The sequence below is a fragment of the Camelina sativa genome, chromosome 9 (assembly GCF_030686135.1).
Source record: "Camelina sativa cultivar CO46 ecotype springtype chromosome 9, ASM3068613v1".
Classification (NCBI taxonomy): Eukaryota; Viridiplantae; Streptophyta; class Magnoliopsida; order Brassicales; family Brassicaceae; genus Camelina; species Camelina sativa.
In genome coordinates this window covers 40,994,956-41,013,238 of record NC_141888.1, presented here as the reverse complement: position 1 = coordinate 41,013,238, position 18,283 = coordinate 40,994,956, and the positions used below count along the sequence as shown (strand labels likewise).

General features: G+C 38.0%; 6 protein-coding genes across 7 annotated transcripts; 3 read left to right on the top strand and 3 right to left on the bottom strand.

The window, feature by feature from the left end:
• Positions 1-559: 559 nt before the first annotated feature.
• Positions 560-2,605, bottom strand: LOC104714317 (acetylornithine aminotransferase, chloroplastic/mitochondrial). The gene is made up of 4 exons (XM_010431632.3): positions 2,565-2,605; positions 1,996-2,471; positions 1,219-1,653; positions 560-1,152 (listed from the first exon to the last, which is right to left on the bottom strand). The coding sequence occupies exons 2-4, from the start codon at positions 2,419-2,421 to the stop codon at positions 628-630; spliced, it is 1,386 nt and encodes a 461-aa protein (XP_010429934.1). The 5' UTR covers positions 2,422-2,471; positions 2,565-2,605; the 3' UTR covers positions 560-627.
• A 71-nt stretch (positions 2,606-2,676) lies between these two features.
• LOC104714316 (uncharacterized) lies at positions 2,677-6,102 on the bottom strand. Its single transcript, XM_010431631.2, has 5 exons — positions 5,638-6,102; positions 3,826-3,894; positions 3,505-3,567; positions 3,338-3,406; positions 2,677-3,231 (listed from the first exon to the last, which is right to left on the bottom strand). Exons 1-5 carry the CDS (start codon positions 5,932-5,934, stop codon positions 3,115-3,117), a joined length of 615 nt encoding a protein of 204 aa, XP_010429933.1. The 5' UTR covers positions 5,935-6,102; the 3' UTR covers positions 2,677-3,114.
• Positions 6,103-7,590: 1,488 nt separating this feature from the next.
• On the top strand, positions 7,591-9,979 carry LOC104714315 (uncharacterized). Its single transcript, XM_010431630.3, has 5 exons — positions 7,591-8,818; positions 9,018-9,100; positions 9,191-9,302; positions 9,468-9,520; positions 9,596-9,979. The coding sequence occupies exons 1-5, from the start codon at positions 7,906-7,908 to the stop codon at positions 9,737-9,739; spliced, it is 1,305 nt and encodes a 434-aa protein (XP_010429932.1). The 5' UTR covers positions 7,591-7,905; the 3' UTR covers positions 9,740-9,979.
• Positions 9,980-10,622: 643 nt separating this feature from the next.
• Positions 10,623-12,801, bottom strand: LOC104714314 (F-box/LRR-repeat protein 16-like). The gene has a single exon (XM_010431629.2). It carries the CDS (start codon positions 12,692-12,694, stop codon positions 10,934-10,936), a length of 1,761 nt encoding a protein of 586 aa, XP_010429931.2. The 5' UTR covers positions 12,695-12,801; the 3' UTR covers positions 10,623-10,933.
• Positions 12,802-13,556: 755 nt separating this feature from the next.
• Positions 13,557-16,557, top strand: LOC104714313 (putative receptor-like protein kinase At1g80640). Its single transcript, XM_010431627.3, has 10 exons — positions 13,557-14,229; positions 14,449-14,619; positions 14,728-14,969; positions 15,067-15,199; positions 15,293-15,356; positions 15,464-15,560; positions 15,675-15,753; positions 15,835-15,950; positions 16,053-16,142; positions 16,268-16,557. Exons 1-10 carry the CDS (start codon positions 14,007-14,009, stop codon positions 16,391-16,393), a joined length of 1,341 nt encoding a protein of 446 aa, XP_010429929.2. The 5' UTR covers positions 13,557-14,006; the 3' UTR covers positions 16,394-16,557.
• A 36-nt stretch (positions 16,558-16,593) lies between these two features.
• LOC104714310 (ribonuclease 3-like protein 1) lies at positions 16,594-18,032 on the top strand. 2 transcript variants are annotated; one of them, XM_010431625.3, is made up of 4 exons: positions 16,594-16,832; positions 17,080-17,323; positions 17,467-17,581; positions 17,683-18,032. In XM_010431625.3, exons 1-4 carry the CDS (start codon positions 16,710-16,712, stop codon positions 17,849-17,851), a joined length of 651 nt encoding a protein of 216 aa, XP_010429927.1. In that variant the 5' UTR covers positions 16,594-16,709; the 3' UTR covers positions 17,852-18,032. The 2 variants fall into 2 exon arrangements, with proteins under 2 accessions (XP_010429927.1, XP_010429926.1); XM_010431624.3 differs by having other exon boundaries at positions 16,663-16,832; positions 17,077-17,323.
• The last annotated feature ends 251 nt before the right edge of the window (positions 18,033-18,283 follow it).

Sequence of the window (18,283 nt, the reverse complement as noted above, 5' to 3'; positions counted from 1 at the left end):
GTGAAATGAAACAAGAGGCCATAATCTTTTAGTCTGTTGGACATAAATCGTAACAAGTAGTTGCCTTTATATTATCCGGTTTTACTTTTGAAACATGACTATGCATTGGTCAAAAAATTTTAAATTATATAAAACTGATGAAAGCTTCAGTGTCTATATAAAATATGAACTGTGGAGTCATGTAGAGATAGTTATTATTAACCTATGATATAGACGCTTGGTGCATAGCATGGGATCAGTAACTTTTTGATGAATAGTATCTGCAGAAAGAAACTTGGGAACTGGTTATTAGCTTAGCTTAGCTGAAACTGAACTGTAAGATACAAAAGTTAAGTAATACTGGTACGGAACACAGTCATCTATACATGTGTGTGTGTAATGTATATGTGTGTAATTTTATTAGATAGTGAGATAAGATACTTGGCTGCGACCATACAGAGGATTTAGATTTTTTTTGATCAGAAGAATTTAGATTGAAACGTCAATTATTTTATCAAGTGTGTCAAATTTTATTTCTTTTTAATTGGTGCAGACCATTTAACGATACACTTGAGGCTTATTTAAGACAAGATCGAATATGAAACATTACTTGTTCTTCAATCCCACATCATTTCTCTTACAAGAGTTTCAATCAAGGGCATACAAATTTTGGGACATGATCTCAACAGCACGTTCGATTTCCTCCTCTGATATAACCAACGGAGGAACAATCCTGACGACATTTCCTTTCCCTGCAGTCAAAATCAGAAGACCAGAATCTCGGCAAGCATTGACCAGTGAATTAGCCGGTACATCGAGTTCCACTCCTATGATAAGCCCTTCGCCTCTCACTTCCTTCACGTGTGAGTTTCCTCCAAGTTTCTTCACCAACAAGTCTTTAAAGTATCGACCTTTACTTGAGACACTGGACAAGAAAGAGGGATTCGATACTTTATCAACAACTGCAATGGCTGCATTACACACAAGAGGGTTGCCTGCAAATGTACTTCCATGATCTCCGTAATTTATGGTCTCTGCAACTTTTTCAGTCACGAGCACCGCTCCAATAGGTAAACCACCAGCTAAAGGTTTTGCAACAGTCATTATGTCAGGAGTTACGTTGAATGCTTCATAAGCCCACATGAGACCCGTACGACCCAAACCACACTGAACCTGGGAAATGAACCAGTTGAGTCAGAACCAATTGGCAAAACTAGAAACGTAGAAAATTTGAGATACCTCATCGAAGACGAGAAGAGATCCAGCAGCATCACAAGCAGTGCGCAGAGATTGCAGAAACTCTTTTGTAGCAGAGTAGATCCCTCCTTCTCCTTGAATAGGTTCGACAAACACTGCAGCTATCTTACCTGAGCTGATAAGATCTGTGGCCGCTTGAATGTTACCGTATTCCAAGAATGTTACACCTGGCATGATGGGTTCGAAAGGAGTTCTATATTGTTCTTTGCTTGTCAAGGCAAGAGCTCCTAAGGTTCTACCATGGAAGCTGTTTGTAAAGGCGATGAAGCCTGTCGCGACTTCTTTGTCTTCAGGATGAGTGAACCTCTGAAACTTTCTTGAAAACTTGATGGCTGCTTCGTTGGCTTCTGTTCCAGAGTTACAAAAGAATACACGGTCTGCAAAAGAACTTGCCACCAAGCGTTTCGCGAGCTCTATCTGCAGAGAAGTTAATAATTCAAGCATTGTCAAGATCAGGAACGCCACATAATTTTCTACCCAAAGACTAAATCTTTAATGGTGTGACTACTAACTTGTCCATAATATTAACCATCCAATTTGATGGAAATCTCAAAGTGAAAGAACACATACATATAAGTAGAAGACTAATTCCACATTTCCTAGCATCTTTCAAGTTTCAATAGGTCATTGCTCAATCATACAGAGGACTAAAATCAACGAAAGTTTCAATCTTTGGCCAGAAATGATAAAAATTTCAGTAAATTGCAAATTACTAAAACATGGGATTCTCCAACCATCACAACAGAATGAAATCTATACCTGAGGAATGGTGTAATAGACATTGCTGACATGGGCAAGAACAGCAGCTTGCTCAGTGACAGCTTGAAGCCAATCAGGATCTCCATGGCCAAGAGCATTCACAGCAATCCCAGATGCACAATCAAGATACTCTTTCCCTTCTGGATCAAACAATTTACAACCTTTCCCACTTGAGAGCACCACCGGAGCACGCGCGTAGGTACCCACAAGAACTTTGGCTTCCTCTTCAATCACCTTCTGGCTCACACTTGCTTTTGCCGACACCCCAGCTTGCTCCCCTGCTTTGTTGTTAGTCAATACGCTAGCAATCCGACCATTGAATCCGATCCGGGTTCTGATCATCGGTCGACCAAAACGACGGCGTAAGAGACCAATCTTCGATGACGGCGCGCGTGGCAGGGTGATCTGGCCAAGAGACGACGCCATTATCGTCTGGTGAAAATATCACTTTCGTTGTTTATGCGTCCGGACAAAAACTGAAACAAAGAAGAGTTAATCTTATTAGGGTTTTAAGACCACTAACGATTTATTATTATTAACTTAAATAAAAATTAGAATTTCGTTATTACTCTCACTCAAGAGTAAAGACAAATGTGCTTCAGTGAGTATTACTATAGACTGAAATTAGCAAAGAGTTATGTATATAACGAAGGCTGCGATCCATCGATGAGAGTTACAAAATAGTAAAATGTTTTGTAACATGTTACATTGATTATAAAAGTCGATGTAATCTTGCAATACATCTTACAAGAGAGATAAAAAAGAAAAAAGAAGAACAAGTGTACATCTATTATCTATGTAGATAATTACATCTCATTCTAAGAAAATGGGAGAAAGATAAGAATCATTTAGGAGAATGGCAGAGCAAAAATCTTACTACCAGGCTAAATAAAAGAAGATATGTCAGACAACACGTAACCATAATAAACTCGAACAACTTCACCTTCAGGCGAATCTTCTTCAGCGTCCACGGGGAAATGGGGTGAAGGATGACATATAGGATTAATTTACTTTCTTCATATTCATATAGTTACTACCAGTTAAAAGAAAACAACATGTTTGTGGAAGGAGGTATAGTTTTTGTGCTGGGAAAAACAAAAGAATGATCATCTCGCCCGTTCAGCAGACAACTTCAGGGCTCGGGTCGTTATCTATAGGCATGTTTAGGTCAGGGAGCAAGAAGGAGGAACCTTGTTCGAAAGCAAGTTTGCAGGATAAGGCAGATTGTGATTCAGCCTGCATACATATATATGAATATGATCCAGTTGAGTTACATGTTTTATGTTCTGTATATAATGAATATTGAGTGACTGTCTAGAAGGAGGGAGAGAGATGGGCTCACCTTCATCTTCTTTAGAGCTTTGTTTCTTTCTCTTTGTTGCTCAACCAAATCGCGCATACTTGCCAATTCCTGATTCAAGAAAAGGAATAAACCAAATCAAAGATTAGAACGTGAGGACTTGATATGTAGAGATATAAGAAACAAGGCCAAAGTGGAGGAGGTTATACATTTTTCAGGCCATTACTTTCCTTCAAGAGCATGATCTCTTCTTCTTTAAGCTCAGCCAAAGTCTGTCAACAATCACACAATTTTATTAATTAGAACAAAAAAGAAGGTTCGAATCATCTAAAATGTAAACCATATCCGTCCTAATTTAGAAAGAAAAGAATTAGTAAAGCGGAGCCTTAGACAATATGTGTCGACAGATTAAAACAAGCCATGACCATGAACTTGGTCACAATTGCTCCATGTCTGGGCTAAAACTAGTAACATTATCTTAAAACAGTGACAGACTCTAAAGAAACAAAATCTTTTGTGTTATTTATTACCTTTTTCTTTCTTGATCTCTTGAAAAGGGTGGTTGTTGCTATTGTTGTTATTGCACTCGTTTGAGAAATCTGGACACCAAAACAAAAACAAATCAGATTATGGCTTAAGACACACAACACCACCAGATAAAGCCAACTAAAATAATCAATAATCACAGTCACCAAACTAATACAATAGAAACAATTTTAGTTTTGTATACTATATCATTTCTATAAAGAAACCACAACACCTACCATTACAGACAGACTTTAGAGGCACGATACAGTGGAAATAAAAGGAGAATCATCTCATCAGCATAATGACAAATATTAACAAGTAAAACTTGGAGATCCTAAATTTCAGAAGAATCTTCTTGGTCAACTACTTGTGCCCCTCAAAAGGAAAATAAAATAAAATAGAAGAGCAAAGCTATTTAAAAAAATAATAATAAAATGAAAAACAGAAACACGTGAGTGGAGCGTGACTTGTGAGACTTTAACGCGTGTGTGTTTGGTCGTCACATTCACACGTCATGCTTTTCCCTCTCCTCCAACCCCAAACTAGTGTCACGTATTCTCCACACCGCCAGGTCCGCCACCACTTGTCCTTATTATCATTTTTTTTTTTTATTAAACCCAAAAATTCCTTTTATTTTTTTCCTTTACTCGACGACTTTAACTTTGGTTTTTTCAAATTTATAAACCACCGATCAAAGTCAACTTAAGAATCAGAAAAACAAATCTTAACTAAATTTTACGAAAAAGTAAAAAGGTGCAAAAAAAAACAGACTTAATAAGACTGATGAGACCAATAAAAATCCTACGGACAAATAAGAAGAAGGAGCCAATCCGTTGCAACAACTGAGGACTTTGACCAGTAAGAAACTGAGACTTTACTGTCGACTGCGGTACATCAGATAACTGCCCTCCCCACTAAACCCTACCACACACGTACCTAATCCACTCATTCTCTCTAATCTTTAAATTCAATTCCACGAAAACGCCTCCCAAACCTCCCCTCTCTAATTTGTTGTATAAATAACGCCAGCGATCATCTTTCGCATTGACTTATATACCCTCTATCGTGTGAAAGAGCTCATCCGATGACAAGGGTTAATTTCGGGCATTATCATCGTTTATGATATTGAATGTGTTTATTACTATTTTTTTCTTTCTCTAGAGAGCATTGAAGTCTACAACGCTGATTTGACCCAAAAAATACCTCTCTCCCTTGAGGTGAGGGCTTTCTAGTCTTTCCGTAAAGCAGCCAAGAGAGAGAGATAGATGCACAAAAGTGGGAAAACGTGACTCTTTTTGTTGCAAAAGAGCAAAAAAAAGCAGAGATCACCGAATTGAAAATATATAGAAGTGTTTCCAAGAAGACAACCAAAGAAATAGAAGAGTGATATAGTTAGATTTATTAGTTTCTTGGAAAAGAAAGAAAGAAAAACATGAGATTGCCTAAATTGGAGTTGTGTCCACCACCACGGTGGAAGGGTATTTCGGTCAACAAAAAGTCGGTGTACCTACATGATGATCAGCTTAGGAAGACGATCGTGGATCCTAAATTGACGAAAATACCCACAAGCGAACAACTAAAAAACGTCTCGTCATGTGGGTAAAGGACAAGGGCATAATAGGCAATAGATCAACCAAAACGAACAAAGAAAAAAACTCGACAGAAACTATATCACTTAAGGGAAAAAAAAACATGACAGTGCAAAAACGCCGCATCACGAGGGATACACGCAAAAACAACACATACGAGCGTCGCCGAGGAGCTTTCAAATCGGATAAGGTAAAAAAAAAATCGAGCGAAATGATCGGACAAACCTTAGATCTAACGGCCTCAGAGGGTTTTACGGCGGCACTAGACTCCTCGAGACCTTCCACGGTGGTAGCACCGCCGCCGCTAACAGACGTGGCACCGCTCCAGGAAAGTGGAGTGGTGGGGCTAGCACGCGTCTGGTCTCCTTTCTTCGATCTACGTTGACGCACGCTCCATTTCAGCTTGAGAGGGGATGCCTCGACGATGCTCTTCTTCGGTTCGGAGTGACGGAGACAAAGCAGCGCCTCAGCCACCAAGGAATCGTCGGACATGGCCACTCGAATCCAGTTTTCACCGGACATAGTTGAAAGTTAAGAGAGAGAGAGAGAGAGAGAGAGAGAGAGAGAAAGAGATGGTGGCGAAAAAGTAGAGAAGAAGAAATCTCTGTGGCAAAGGTAATGGGGTGTGGATTTGTATATATATATTTATATATTTTTATTTTCAGAGTTTTTATTTGCACAGTTTAGATTAAATGGGAGATTGCAAAAAAAGAAACTTATATATTTTTTTTTTATATATTTCTTCTCTTTCTTGATAAGTGTAGGACCCTCTTGAGTTTTGATAACATACGTGGCATAGACCATTTGTGGCAAGCTTCTTTTATTTTTTATTAATCGTGTGTTGGAATGAATATAAGATATGTTTTACATGCGCGAGAATCATAACTGTAGTTGTTCAAAGTTTGGAAGTTCCCATAGTGATTTCTTTAGTTAGAAGATGCTGCTATTGTTGTAAAACATGAGTTTGGAAAAAAGAATAGGGATGTCATGTCATGCTAGAAATAAATAACTTATACATTCACACGCACGGGACATATTCTCTATTTCTAGAAACTACACATATTAGTATTTTTTTATATGTTAATTTGTGAAAATATGGTCGAATTTGCTATTTGGATTGCTGAATTTAGTTTTTTTTTTTTGTTACCCTTGCATTCATGACTATTCAATTTCTTTGTCACCTCAACTCCTTCCTAACCTAATGCTCCCCGAGTATGGAAATATCCAAGACTGTCATCACTTTATGCTAAAGGTAATAGGGAAACTCAAATTTGTACAAAACAAATTAAATATTGAATTAATGGAAGGTGTTTTGGAGATATACCGGATTTAATTTGCATAGGCAAATTTAAAATGGGAAAGCACGGTCTAAGGATATCTCCAACCCTATTTTATTTTAGAGTCAAAACTCTATTATATAACAACATTTGTTCTAACTCTAGTCTATATTTTACTATAAAATAGAGAAAATGATAGGATTGATCTATATATAGAATAACTCTATTCTCAGTTCTATTTTTTTACACTAATTATATTTTAGAATTAAAAATAGAGTAATACATTTGAATAAAACAATACTCTATTTTTGAGTTAGTTTATTTTAGAGAAAAAATAGAAATATACAATAGAGATGGTATAAGTTGAAACAAAAATATAACCAAACAAACAAAAATAAGGTTTGATTTTTGAATTTCTTGTATTAGACACGTATCAGTTGAAATTGAGCAGTTTGCAAGTGGTTTTTTTGTTTGAACACCAAAGTGTAAAGAACACGTGTCAATGAAAATGTATTCGTGCAAATACACTGTCTTTGTTAAGAAGGGTCAGTATTCGTATTAGTGGAAACACATACGTCTCTCTCTCGAAAAAGTTTTATTTTATAGTTCTCGATTGTACGAAAAAGCTAGTCAGTGAACTTAACATTCTTACTTTTCGTCGACACGGTAACATGATAACACGGTATCATCTGCTATTTCACCGAAATTATTCGAATTTCATCTGAATCAGATGTAGCATTTAAGAAAAAATTGCTACATACACAGAGTCAAATACCACCACCTTTTTTTTTTTTGTTGTTCCTTAAATACATGTCACACCAGATAATGTAATCTAATGTTTAATCTTAGTTAAAATATTAAAATGCCTAAGAACAAAAAGACCTGCCGAATCGAACCTTCTGACTCAGTTACGTAAGATTTACTCATCTCAAGTCAGTCAGTAATGATGATGATGATGATAGTTAGTAGCAGTTCCCATTTGACTTTCACTTTTACCGAAAGGGCGAAAAGCAAACAAACCGTCGGCCGTCCCTTCTTTCATATCCGGTTTACTTAAACCGTCATATCAATTCCGGTTTAATAGATAAACCGAACTGAGACCATCATTTGCATTTCTCACTTGAAACGGCTCCTCCATGTTCATCATCATCTACGCTACGACGGTACCCATCCAAAACCCTAATAAAAGCTTCAGGAGCCGCCAAGATCAGTTTCAATGGCGCTTCATCTCGCCAGACATAAGCAAAGGTTACATTCTAATCCATCTCTCATTCACCTTTTCTCAACCTCCTCCTCTTCCTCCTCTTTGTCATCTCCTCAAGACGGGAACGAATCTAGCTACCACCGCTCTCAATCACCGTCTTCTACTACATCTTCGCCGCCGTCGGATTTCAAAATCCCATCCTACTTCAGTGGTATCAAAAGCAGCCTGAAACAGAGTCAGCCTCAGGACGGGAAGAGACAGTTCGCCAGATTCGATCCCAAAGCTCAAAATCCATCGCCGTCGCTCTCCGGTAACCAAATCGGCGGCCGAATTCAGGAAATCAGGAGGAATCTGAACGAGTTCCGAAGCAGAGAAGCAGCTCCACCGCCTAGGGATTGGCAAGATGTTTACAAACAGAATGTGTTATCAAAATCTGGAGATTCGTATGGGACTCGTAAAATCGAAGGTACGTCATTTGCAAGAGTAAAGGAGAACTTAAGGCAGATGAGACCACAAGAAGGCAAATGGGCCAGTTTATCTGGGTTACAGAACACTATGAAGACGCAATTCAATACGAATCTCCGTTCAAATGCAATCGGAGGAGGAGGAGAAGGATTGCCACATTCAGTGTTTGCGGAGGAATTATTAGAACAAGGGAACGACGACGCTGAGGAGATGAAATCGGAGTTTTACAAGAGTTATGATCCTTATGAATTGGGAGAGAAGCTAAGATTGTATAGACCAGAAGGAAAGAAAGAACAAGGTTGGTTCTCACTAGAGGAGCTTAATCAGAGGCTTGTTAAGCTTAGGGCGATGGAAGAGGAACATGCACAGAGAACGAGTTCAGCCCATCCCTCCATCGTCAAAGAGTTGAGGTCTGAGATTAAAAAAGCCAAGGCTGAGGAAGCTCAGAAGTCTGTTCCCTGTAGGTTCCGAGCCCCCCCACTCTCATTACTCTTTCTTTGTGTGTATATATTTGAATGTTTTGTTTACAATCTCAAACACTCTGCTGTGATCAAGTTGCTTTACAGTTCGACAGTATAGTTTGAGGTTGTTGCTGAGTTGTTGGTTTTGATTTGTTCTCGCTTGTTGTGATTTTGATTGGAAGGTTAATTTGCTTGCAGTTCAGAAATTGGATATTTTCGGAGTCTTAAATGGCACCCCTAAGTATAAGCTCGAGCCTCCGAAAGAGCAGCTTGTTGAAACTGTAAGTCTTTTTTTCTTCTCGATTCTCAACCATTATAAGAATTTTTGGCATTGATTATGTTAATATGCATGTGTAAATTCAAAAATGCAGTATTTCCACCCGGATAACATGTCTTCTGCGGAGAAGATGAAAATCGAACTTGCAAAGGTCCGGGATGAGTTCAAGATGTCAGAATCAGATTGTGGTTCTGCACGTGTTCAAGGTAACTGAGATGTTTTTGATCAATGGTAGCTTTAGCTATTGAATATCATTTACATTTCTTGAGGCTACATTTAGCAGCTAAACAATAGGTCATTGCCGTTGTTGTTTTTGAGAACCAAATGTCACAAATTGCTGGTTTAGTGATCTTTATTATTTTTCCTTGTAGTGGCACAACTGACCACTAAGATCAAGCATCTGTCCTCTGTTCTACATAAAAAGGTAATCTTTCTATCTGAAGCTACCTGATGTGGTTTTTTTCTACGGTAACCTGATCTTGCATCCTTATAACCTTAGGACAAGCATTCGCGAAAGGGACTTATAGCAATGGTGCAGAGACGGAAGAAACTGTTGAAGTACATGAGACGAACGGACTGGGATTCTTACTGCCTTTCACTGTCAAAACTCGGCCTTCGTGACAACCCAGATTACAAGTGTTAAAATTTTGTGCAAGTGACATCATAGAATTGTGATCTCAGTACTCTCTCTTTGTTCTTTTCATTATGGCAAAAGAGATAATGTGGGCTCTCTTATCAAATCATATTGGGGAGGAAAGTTGTTCTGTTAGAGTTTATTGTTGCAGGCTGTTTTGGCGAGTAGAGAACAAAAAAGTAGTGGGATATTACTTTCTTTGACATTGTCTTTATACTTGGAATGTGGGAATAAAACTTACTTCTCAAACATATCTTTCTCAAAGCTTCTATCTTTACTTCCAGTTTATCTTCTTCGACCTTAAGGTTGATGAATCTTCATCAATGGCGTTTTTACCAAATAAGGATTCAAAGTTCAAAAGTCAGCGGTGGTTTATTAGAGTAGAGAATAAACCGCTACTTTAACCCGGTTATCAACTGTTGAGCAACCAAACTCGGTTCAGAGATAACCGGAATGAAGCAATTGAAACGCCACTATAGGGGTTTATTTATTTCCCGGTTTCACTTCCACTTCATCTTCCGTTATTGAAAACAGAACAGTCATGGCGCTTCATCTCCTCAGACCAAAACAAAGGTTCCACTTGAATCCATTTCTAATCCGTATTTTCTCAACGTCTTCATCAAGACTACCCTCTCAATTACCCTTTACCGAGAAACCTCTCGTCGATCAGCCGAGGAATCCAGACGATGTGTTTGACAGGTTTGCTATTCGTCGATATCTAAGAGAGCAACCTGTAAGTTTACTCCTTTTCAATTCGTGTCTAGCGTTTTAGTTTGTCATAGCGACTAGTCTAAAATTTTCCATAGACTGTTTTGTTGATTTTGATAAAGAATATAAAAACTGGCTTGTTATGTTAGATTTGTTGTTACCATTAAGAAATATGGCATTGGTCTGTTGTTAAGCTGATACTTTGTGCATTATTCTAGGATGAAACACAGAGCAGAGTTGCAATAACAGAGCTTCCAAAGGAAGAAAAACGGAGGAAAGCTGGAAGACCCAAGAAGAAACAACTAGTAGAGCAGAAACCAAAGGATGACGGGAAGCAAAGCAGAGCTGCAAGTATAAGCGGAGCCCGGATGAAAAAGTTAAGTGGTTGAGTAGCTCTTCACGAAACGCACTAAAAAATCATCCAGATTACATATGCAGTGTGACGCATGCAATGGATGTTTTAAATGGTCTTTCTAGAGTGAAGACTTAATCAGCTCAAATAATCAGTCTAGTCAGTGTGTCATCATCTCTTCCATTGGCACGGTATTCTAAAGAAAGCAACTCAGAAGAATCGTGGGAGATTACACATCCATGACGGAGCAAGAAGTTCTGAAGTTTTTCAGTTGGAGAGAAACCACATGGCGGTACGATCTTCCTAAGAGATGGATTAGCAAAAACCATCCAAGTGAAAATTCCATCATCAGCTTCACAATACTTGAGGTTAATCTCTCTTAAACGTATGCATCTCTGCACAACTTCCCTCACCCCTTTCGAACTCACATTCAAGCATCCTTGAAGATCAAGATGCAACAACCCTCTACATCTTTTGCTGATCATATCCAAGGCTTGGTCGTCGATCCAAGTTCCACATGCTCGCAAAGACTCCAACTTTGGAAGCTCAAAGTCTACTACTACACCAAGACTCCTTATCCCAGTGCATCTACTGATATCCAAAGATCTTAGGTCGCCACAGTTCCTCCAAACATGAAGAATCCCATATCTAGTAATGCCAGGACATTGCGCGACGTCAAGACTTTCTATAAAAGGGCAGTAACGTGATATCTTCTCGAGACACTCATCACGCAAGTTGTGGTTTCTAGATAGGTACAAGAACTTGATCCTTGACTTGACATCATCCAGTTCCTTGTCATCATCATAGTCTTCCAATCCAAAATTCGTCCCTTCCATAATCATACACCTCAGGGAAACACATCTTTCAATAACGGTAAAGAATGATAAACCAGTCAACTTAGAACAGAAACTAATGTTCACAAAGGTTAAACGCGGGAAGAACAACGCTAGTTTCATAATCATATCATCAGAGAGGAAATTAGCTCCATTAAGGTTCAAGTGAAGAAGTGTTTGGTACTTGGAAAGCAAGTAACATACCCCATCAAAAGTAAAACCTTGACAATTGGAGAGAAGAAGCTTCTTTAAAGGTAACTTCGCATCAGCAACGAAACAGAGCAACTCATCGAATAAAAACGAATCGGAGAGATCAAGGTCAATCAAACGACGAGCAAATCTGAAAGCATCGCTTGGGAGAGACTCCCTAGGCCTCAACCCGATTCCATTGATAGCAAGAGACTCTAAGTTTTTGGAATTGTGTAAAAGGAACTTGATGGATTCAGACGAAATGAAATCACAGTCACGGAAGATGATTTCTCTCAAGAGAAGACAGTTACGAGAGAGAGCTATCAAAGATTTATCAGTGATGAAACTGTTACCGGAGATATTAATCTTCAACAAACCTTTGAGATTTGAGGAAAGACTGATAACCCCAGAATCAGAGACTTTGCTGGGAATCGAATTTGGGTAGCTTATGTCGAGCTTCTCCAGGAACGGGAAACTCGCTCCGATGGAAACTAGATTGCTATCTTGAAAACCCCCAACTCCGGAACATTTCAATTCCTTCATCATCGTCATCGATTTTGACTCGAAATCTGGGAAACAACGCATCTGCGAGACGTCGACTGATTCGAGATCTAAACCGGAACGGGAAACTTGGAGAAGAGTCGAATTGAGATCGTGATTGAAATCGAAGAATTTGATACGCTTCAAGTTACGGAAACGAAGGAGGTGACGGTCGAGTGAAGGAAGAGTTCGATCGGTGATGACGAAAGTAGAGCGGACGCGATTTGTGATGGAGAGTAACAAGGTTGATACCACTGAAACTGATTCCAGGAATCGATAGTCATCTTCTTCCATAGCTTTACAGATCAATTCCCAACATTCTTCTGGTAAGTGTATATCCATTTTTGATGCTCTCTCTCTCTCGATTTGCTCTCAGCTCATCAGAGAGTCTCTAAACTAATCTTTTCTTCTCCGCTGACTCTTTTTAACCTCACATCCCGATTTTTAAATTTCATAATTGGGCTTGTTCTGGCCCAATCAATCATATATTAATAAACCTCTTTATTCTTTAAAGGCCCAATACGTATATTTGTACTTGACTACGCCATTGAAAATTTCGAAATTGGGCTTGATCTGGCCCAACAATAAGTCTAGTTGTTTTTTTCAACTGTAGAGTCAGTGAGGTGTCGGTAAATTAAAGTTGACTAGGACAGACATAAGAAAGTTCACATGAATAATGCTCATACTTTTTGGAGTTTTGTGGTCTCTGTATAATACTGTATATACTTTATTTTACTTTTTCTAAAAAGAAATATATTTTATTGGATTCACTCTTTAAACCACGACTTGTCGTTTTGTTCACTAAAATCCCGCATGAATTGAATTTGGGCAGTGACCCAATCGAATCATTTGGATTACTGTGCCTCGATGCAAACAACTCTATCGAGAGATTACACAATCCATTCTCTCTATATTCTTCTCCTCTAACATCACATCATTATATTACTATTTTTTCAAGTATGTAAATAGTAATAATAAATAGTAATATAACATGATCCGATTATAAATAAACAAAGAAATTTGTTAATCTAATGATGAATGATCCAATTCTAAATTTTGTATAAAACCTTGCAACTATAACAATTTATTTACTTTAATTTAAATTCTTTATACAGAAGTAAAGGACTAACGCTTTCATAGAAAATATTTTTTAGTACTTTACGTATAAAAAGGTTTAATAAACACAGTATCATTTCATCATCTTGCCTTGGGATGTCAAATTTTGTAATGTAGGACAAAATCAAAAATTAAAAAGATTCTTGTGAATGGGGAAGAAAGAAAGAAACTGTGATTTAGCTGCTACACTAAACAACATCTCTCTCCATAATTCCCACGTCTTATCACCACGTCTGGCCTGGGGGGTTGGGTTTGGGGTAGGGGTTTCTGAGTTTCTCTCTCCTCAGGCGGCACACACTTAAAACTTTTTTCCACCTTTTCATAACTGCCACATGAAGACCAAACACAAAAAACTTTGTCCTTCTCTCTGTTTCCCAACTCCAACAGTGTCTCTTGTCTCCATCTCCCTCCAGACAAAAAGATAATCTCTAGATTTCCTTCCACCATATAGAGTAAGTAAGATAGAACGAAGAACACAAAGCAGCTTCTTCATCTTCTAATCTTCTCTCTATTTTTTCTGTTTTTGTCTTTTCTCTGCATGTTTGTTTGTGTGATAGTACCCAGACAAAGAAAAAAACTTATGTCTCACCTTCTTCGGCATCTGCTGCTACCCATTTGGGTTCTTCTTGGTTTCTCCTTCTTCTCCATTGCTCTTGCTACTAATTCAGAAGAAAAATCTTCTCTTGTCTACGTTTCTGGTACTTCCCACGAAATCCCCATTTCTCAGGCTTCTCCACGAATGGTAGCAGCTCAATCCCCAGGTACTTACTTATTAGCTTCCCTAATTGCCCTAGAAGAACAACTATTACTACTGAATCGAGTGATTGGGTCGTTATGGTTTTGCTGAAAAATTGCTTAAAGGAATTGAATTTAGTTGAATCGATTACTGTTTACCGAATGAAAACTGAAAACTTTCCGATAATGATGACACTGAGAAGAAATAAAGTCTTGACCTTTTTCTAATTTTACTTTTTGCTCAGGACCTCCCATTGTTAAAGTGGTGCTTCGCCAGGACTTGAACAAGAAGATTCTAATTGCTCTTATAGTCTCATCAACTCTCCTCTGTGTCACAGTCATGTTCCTTTTGTATCTCTTGCTTTGGAGGTACAGATATATGAAGAACAGCTTCACCGGGATCAAACACAAATCTGGTATTTTTAAAAGTTTTATCTCTCTCAAACCAATTGTAGTTTCTTGGTTTTGTTACTACTCTTTTATTACACTATTGGCTTATCTTGGTGCTTTTGGGTTATCTGAAGATTCGGTGAAGAGTGTATCCACGAAGCCGATTGTACACAAGATTGAATCTGTGAGAAAAGGAACTATACCTGTGTATGAGTATCAGTTGCTGGAGTCTGCAACAAACAAGTTTAGCGATAGTAATGTGTTGAGCCGAGGTGGTCGTGGATGCCTTTACAGAGCTTGTCTTGATGAAAAGTCCTCTGTCACTGTGAAGAAACTTGATGGTGGTGGGGAGACAGACATTGAAAAACAGTTTGAGGTTTGATTGGCTTTGACCTGTAAGGTTTCTCAGAATCGAACCTGATCTCACTCGATAAAACCATAACTAGTTTTTTTTCTTGTTGATTTATCTGCAGACTGAGGTAGATTGGTTGGCTAAGATCAAGCATCAGAACATAGTTTCCCTATTGGGATTTTGCGTATATCGCCAAAAGAGTTGTATTGTGTATGAGATGATGCAGAATGGATCTTGGGAGACTCAGCTCCATGGTAAAGGGATATATATATGATCCAAATTTAGGCAACTTTGTTTCATTTGTCATTTGATATTGAGATTTATTTTTTGCTTTTGGATGCTTACAGGGCCTAGTCAAGGTTCAGGTTTAACTTGGCAGCTTAGGATGAAAATAGCTGTTGATATAGCAAGGTAAAGTCTAATCATACTTTCAAACATTTAGGGAACAGTTTCGTGTCATCATCAACAAGAAGAATTTGTTATGTGCTTACAAAGTTTTTTTTTCTCTTTTTATAAAGAGGATTGGAGTATCTTCACGAGCATTGCCATCCTCCTGTAGTTCACAGAGATTTGAAATCATCTAGCATCCTTCTAGACTCCGATTTCAATGCAAAGGTAAAAGAGAAAATGATAGTAATGATTTAGAATTCTTCTTAGGAGAGAGATATTTGTATTCTCCATACAATATGAGTTTGTAAGGATCTGTTGCCACCATTTGTTTCTCTTCAGATATCAGATTTTGGGTTTGCCATGGTGTTGACGACGCAGAACAAAAACCTGAACAGAGCTTCCGAGTATCTTCTTGATGGTAAACTAATATTTTTGAGTTCTTGACATATGGCAACCGAGAGATACTCAAATTGTTCTCTTTGATCTATTCATATTTCAGGGAAAGTAACAGACAAGAATGATGTCTACTCATTTGGAGTGATTCTACTCGAACTTCTTCTCGGGAAGAAATCAGTGGAGAAACCGTCTTGTGAACCAGAATCCATCATAACTTGGGTACATACAAATCATAAATTTTCACGAGAGAGAGAGAGTCGCTTTGTTTTCCTGCCTCTGGCTTATTATGAGTTATGAATTTTGTTATCTTTCTTTGATCAGGCTGTACCTAAGCTGAGTGATAGAGCTAATCTTCCAAACATCTTGGATCCTGCAATCAAAGGAACCATGGACTTAAAGCATCTCTATCAGGTCAGCTTCATCAATATTCCCATTTTTCTTCTTCACACAGATGTTACTATTCTATTTGGCCAAATACTGAAAAGATTCGTTTCGTTTTTTAAAACTCTTTTCCTCTCTTGATCGAATGTGAACAGGTTGCTGCGGTAGCAGTGTTGTGTGTACAGCCAGAGCCAAGTTACAGACCACTTATAACTGATGTCTTGCACTCACTCATCCCTCTCTTACCAGTAGAACTCGGCGGATCATTGCGGATTTTGTGAAAAAACTTTCCCTTTTTTTTGTCTTCTAAGCCTTTTCTGACCAATGTGTTTGTGTATGTAACATTTTTTCTTCTTTTGTTGGTTCTTCTGAGAATTTATTATTCTGTGTTTGAACTTTGAGCATTACTAAAAAAAAAAAAAAAAAAACAAATCGGTATAACAAAGTTTGTTTTAATTAGAAAAGAAAAAAAGAACAAAACAGAGAACAAACGTTGACTTTTTTTGGTGTGGGCAAATTAATGAATGAACCTTATCCGTTGTGGTCTCGAGATCATCGTTTTTTTCCAAAGAGATTGAAAACAAGCGATGAAAGAAGATGGAGGATCGGGTTACGAAGCAGAGGATTGGCAAAATAAACACATCAACAAGAAGATCATTTATCAGTCTCAAAGATATTCCTCCTCTCGATCCATCTTCTATCCCCGGCCCCTCCTCTCTGGTAAATATATATACATATTCCTCTCAAAGATTCTTTCTTTCTTTATTTCCTTTGCTACGAAATTGATCATTTGGGTTTTTTGAAAGAGATGAATCGATCTTTCTGTGTTTCTTTCTATTTTAAGATTGTTAATTTTTTCTGTGAGTTTTCATCTTGAATTTGGCTATAATTAAGTGGCGAGAGAGGGTTATTGAAATATCTCAACTTTTGTTAATTTCGACTGTTTTTATTTTGGGTTTGTTAGAAGCCAAGAGCAATGATGATGGTGGTGCAAGATGATAATGCGGGAATGCAGAGTTTCGATGAGAAGAGTGGGTTAAAGCTTAAAGATGTGAATGAGGAGGATGCTAAAGAAGACAATGCCTTTTCTTCCTTCTCTAACATTCAGATTGATCCTAACAGCACAAGAAGTCTCATAAGCATTACACAACAGAAGAACCTTCTTCTTCCTAAACCAGATGAAGAGAACGACACCAAACCGAAATCTAAAGGTGCGGTTTTTTCTTCAGCTCTTTATCAAAGTATAGAGATAAGAGTCATCATCTTCTTGTTTTTACTTAGAATCTCGCAACTCTTTTAAGGTTCAGTAAACTTTTGTACTGATTTATGCTTCATTGTGTACCATATGGTCCAGATGAATCTAAGAGAGGGTCAGCGAAATCGGTACTACACGAAATATGTGCTTCCAAGCGTTGGAGACCTCCGGTTTATGAATGCTGCAAAGTTGATGGGCCTTCCCATATGAGATTGTATGTGAACACCTTAGTCTTACCTGCACTTGCTTCTATTTTTAATCACACCCTTTTTTTTTGCATGAACCTGGTTTTTTGGTTTTTTTTTTTTGGTTTAGATTTTCATACAAAGTTGTGGTTGAGATTAGAGATTCTTCAGGGAATACTGTTTTGGAGTGTTTTGGGGATCCCAAGCGTAATAAGAAAGCTGCAGCTGAGCATGCAGCGGAAGGAGCGCTTTGGTTTCTTCACCATGCAAGGCAAAACCAGAAAAAGCCGGATCAGTAAAATCATCATTTAGTCAGATTTAGTTATTGGAGAGAGTTTGGTATAGTTATATATCTACTTCTAACTAGGGAAGCTTAAACGATACCCTTATCTATGGATTGTAGTAATAGTTTTGATCTGTATCGAATTGTTCAGCAAGTGAATGTTTTAATGATTACAATTTCTCTAGTTTTTATATCAATCCTTGTGCCATTATTATATTTGTCCTTTATGTTGGTTGATTAGTGAATGCCAGGGAATGCAAAACACACAAACTGGATTGAAGAAGGTTGATTTGTATTCTTTCAATTGGGAGTTGATGTCTATAGAGCTGAAGTCTTCGTTGCGAGACTCATCCAAGAATAAGTGAAACCTTTGGACATTTTGTCATATCCTGAAGTCTTCAAAATCTGTTTGTTCTCATTTGCAAAGACAAATCTCCTCTCGTGCTGT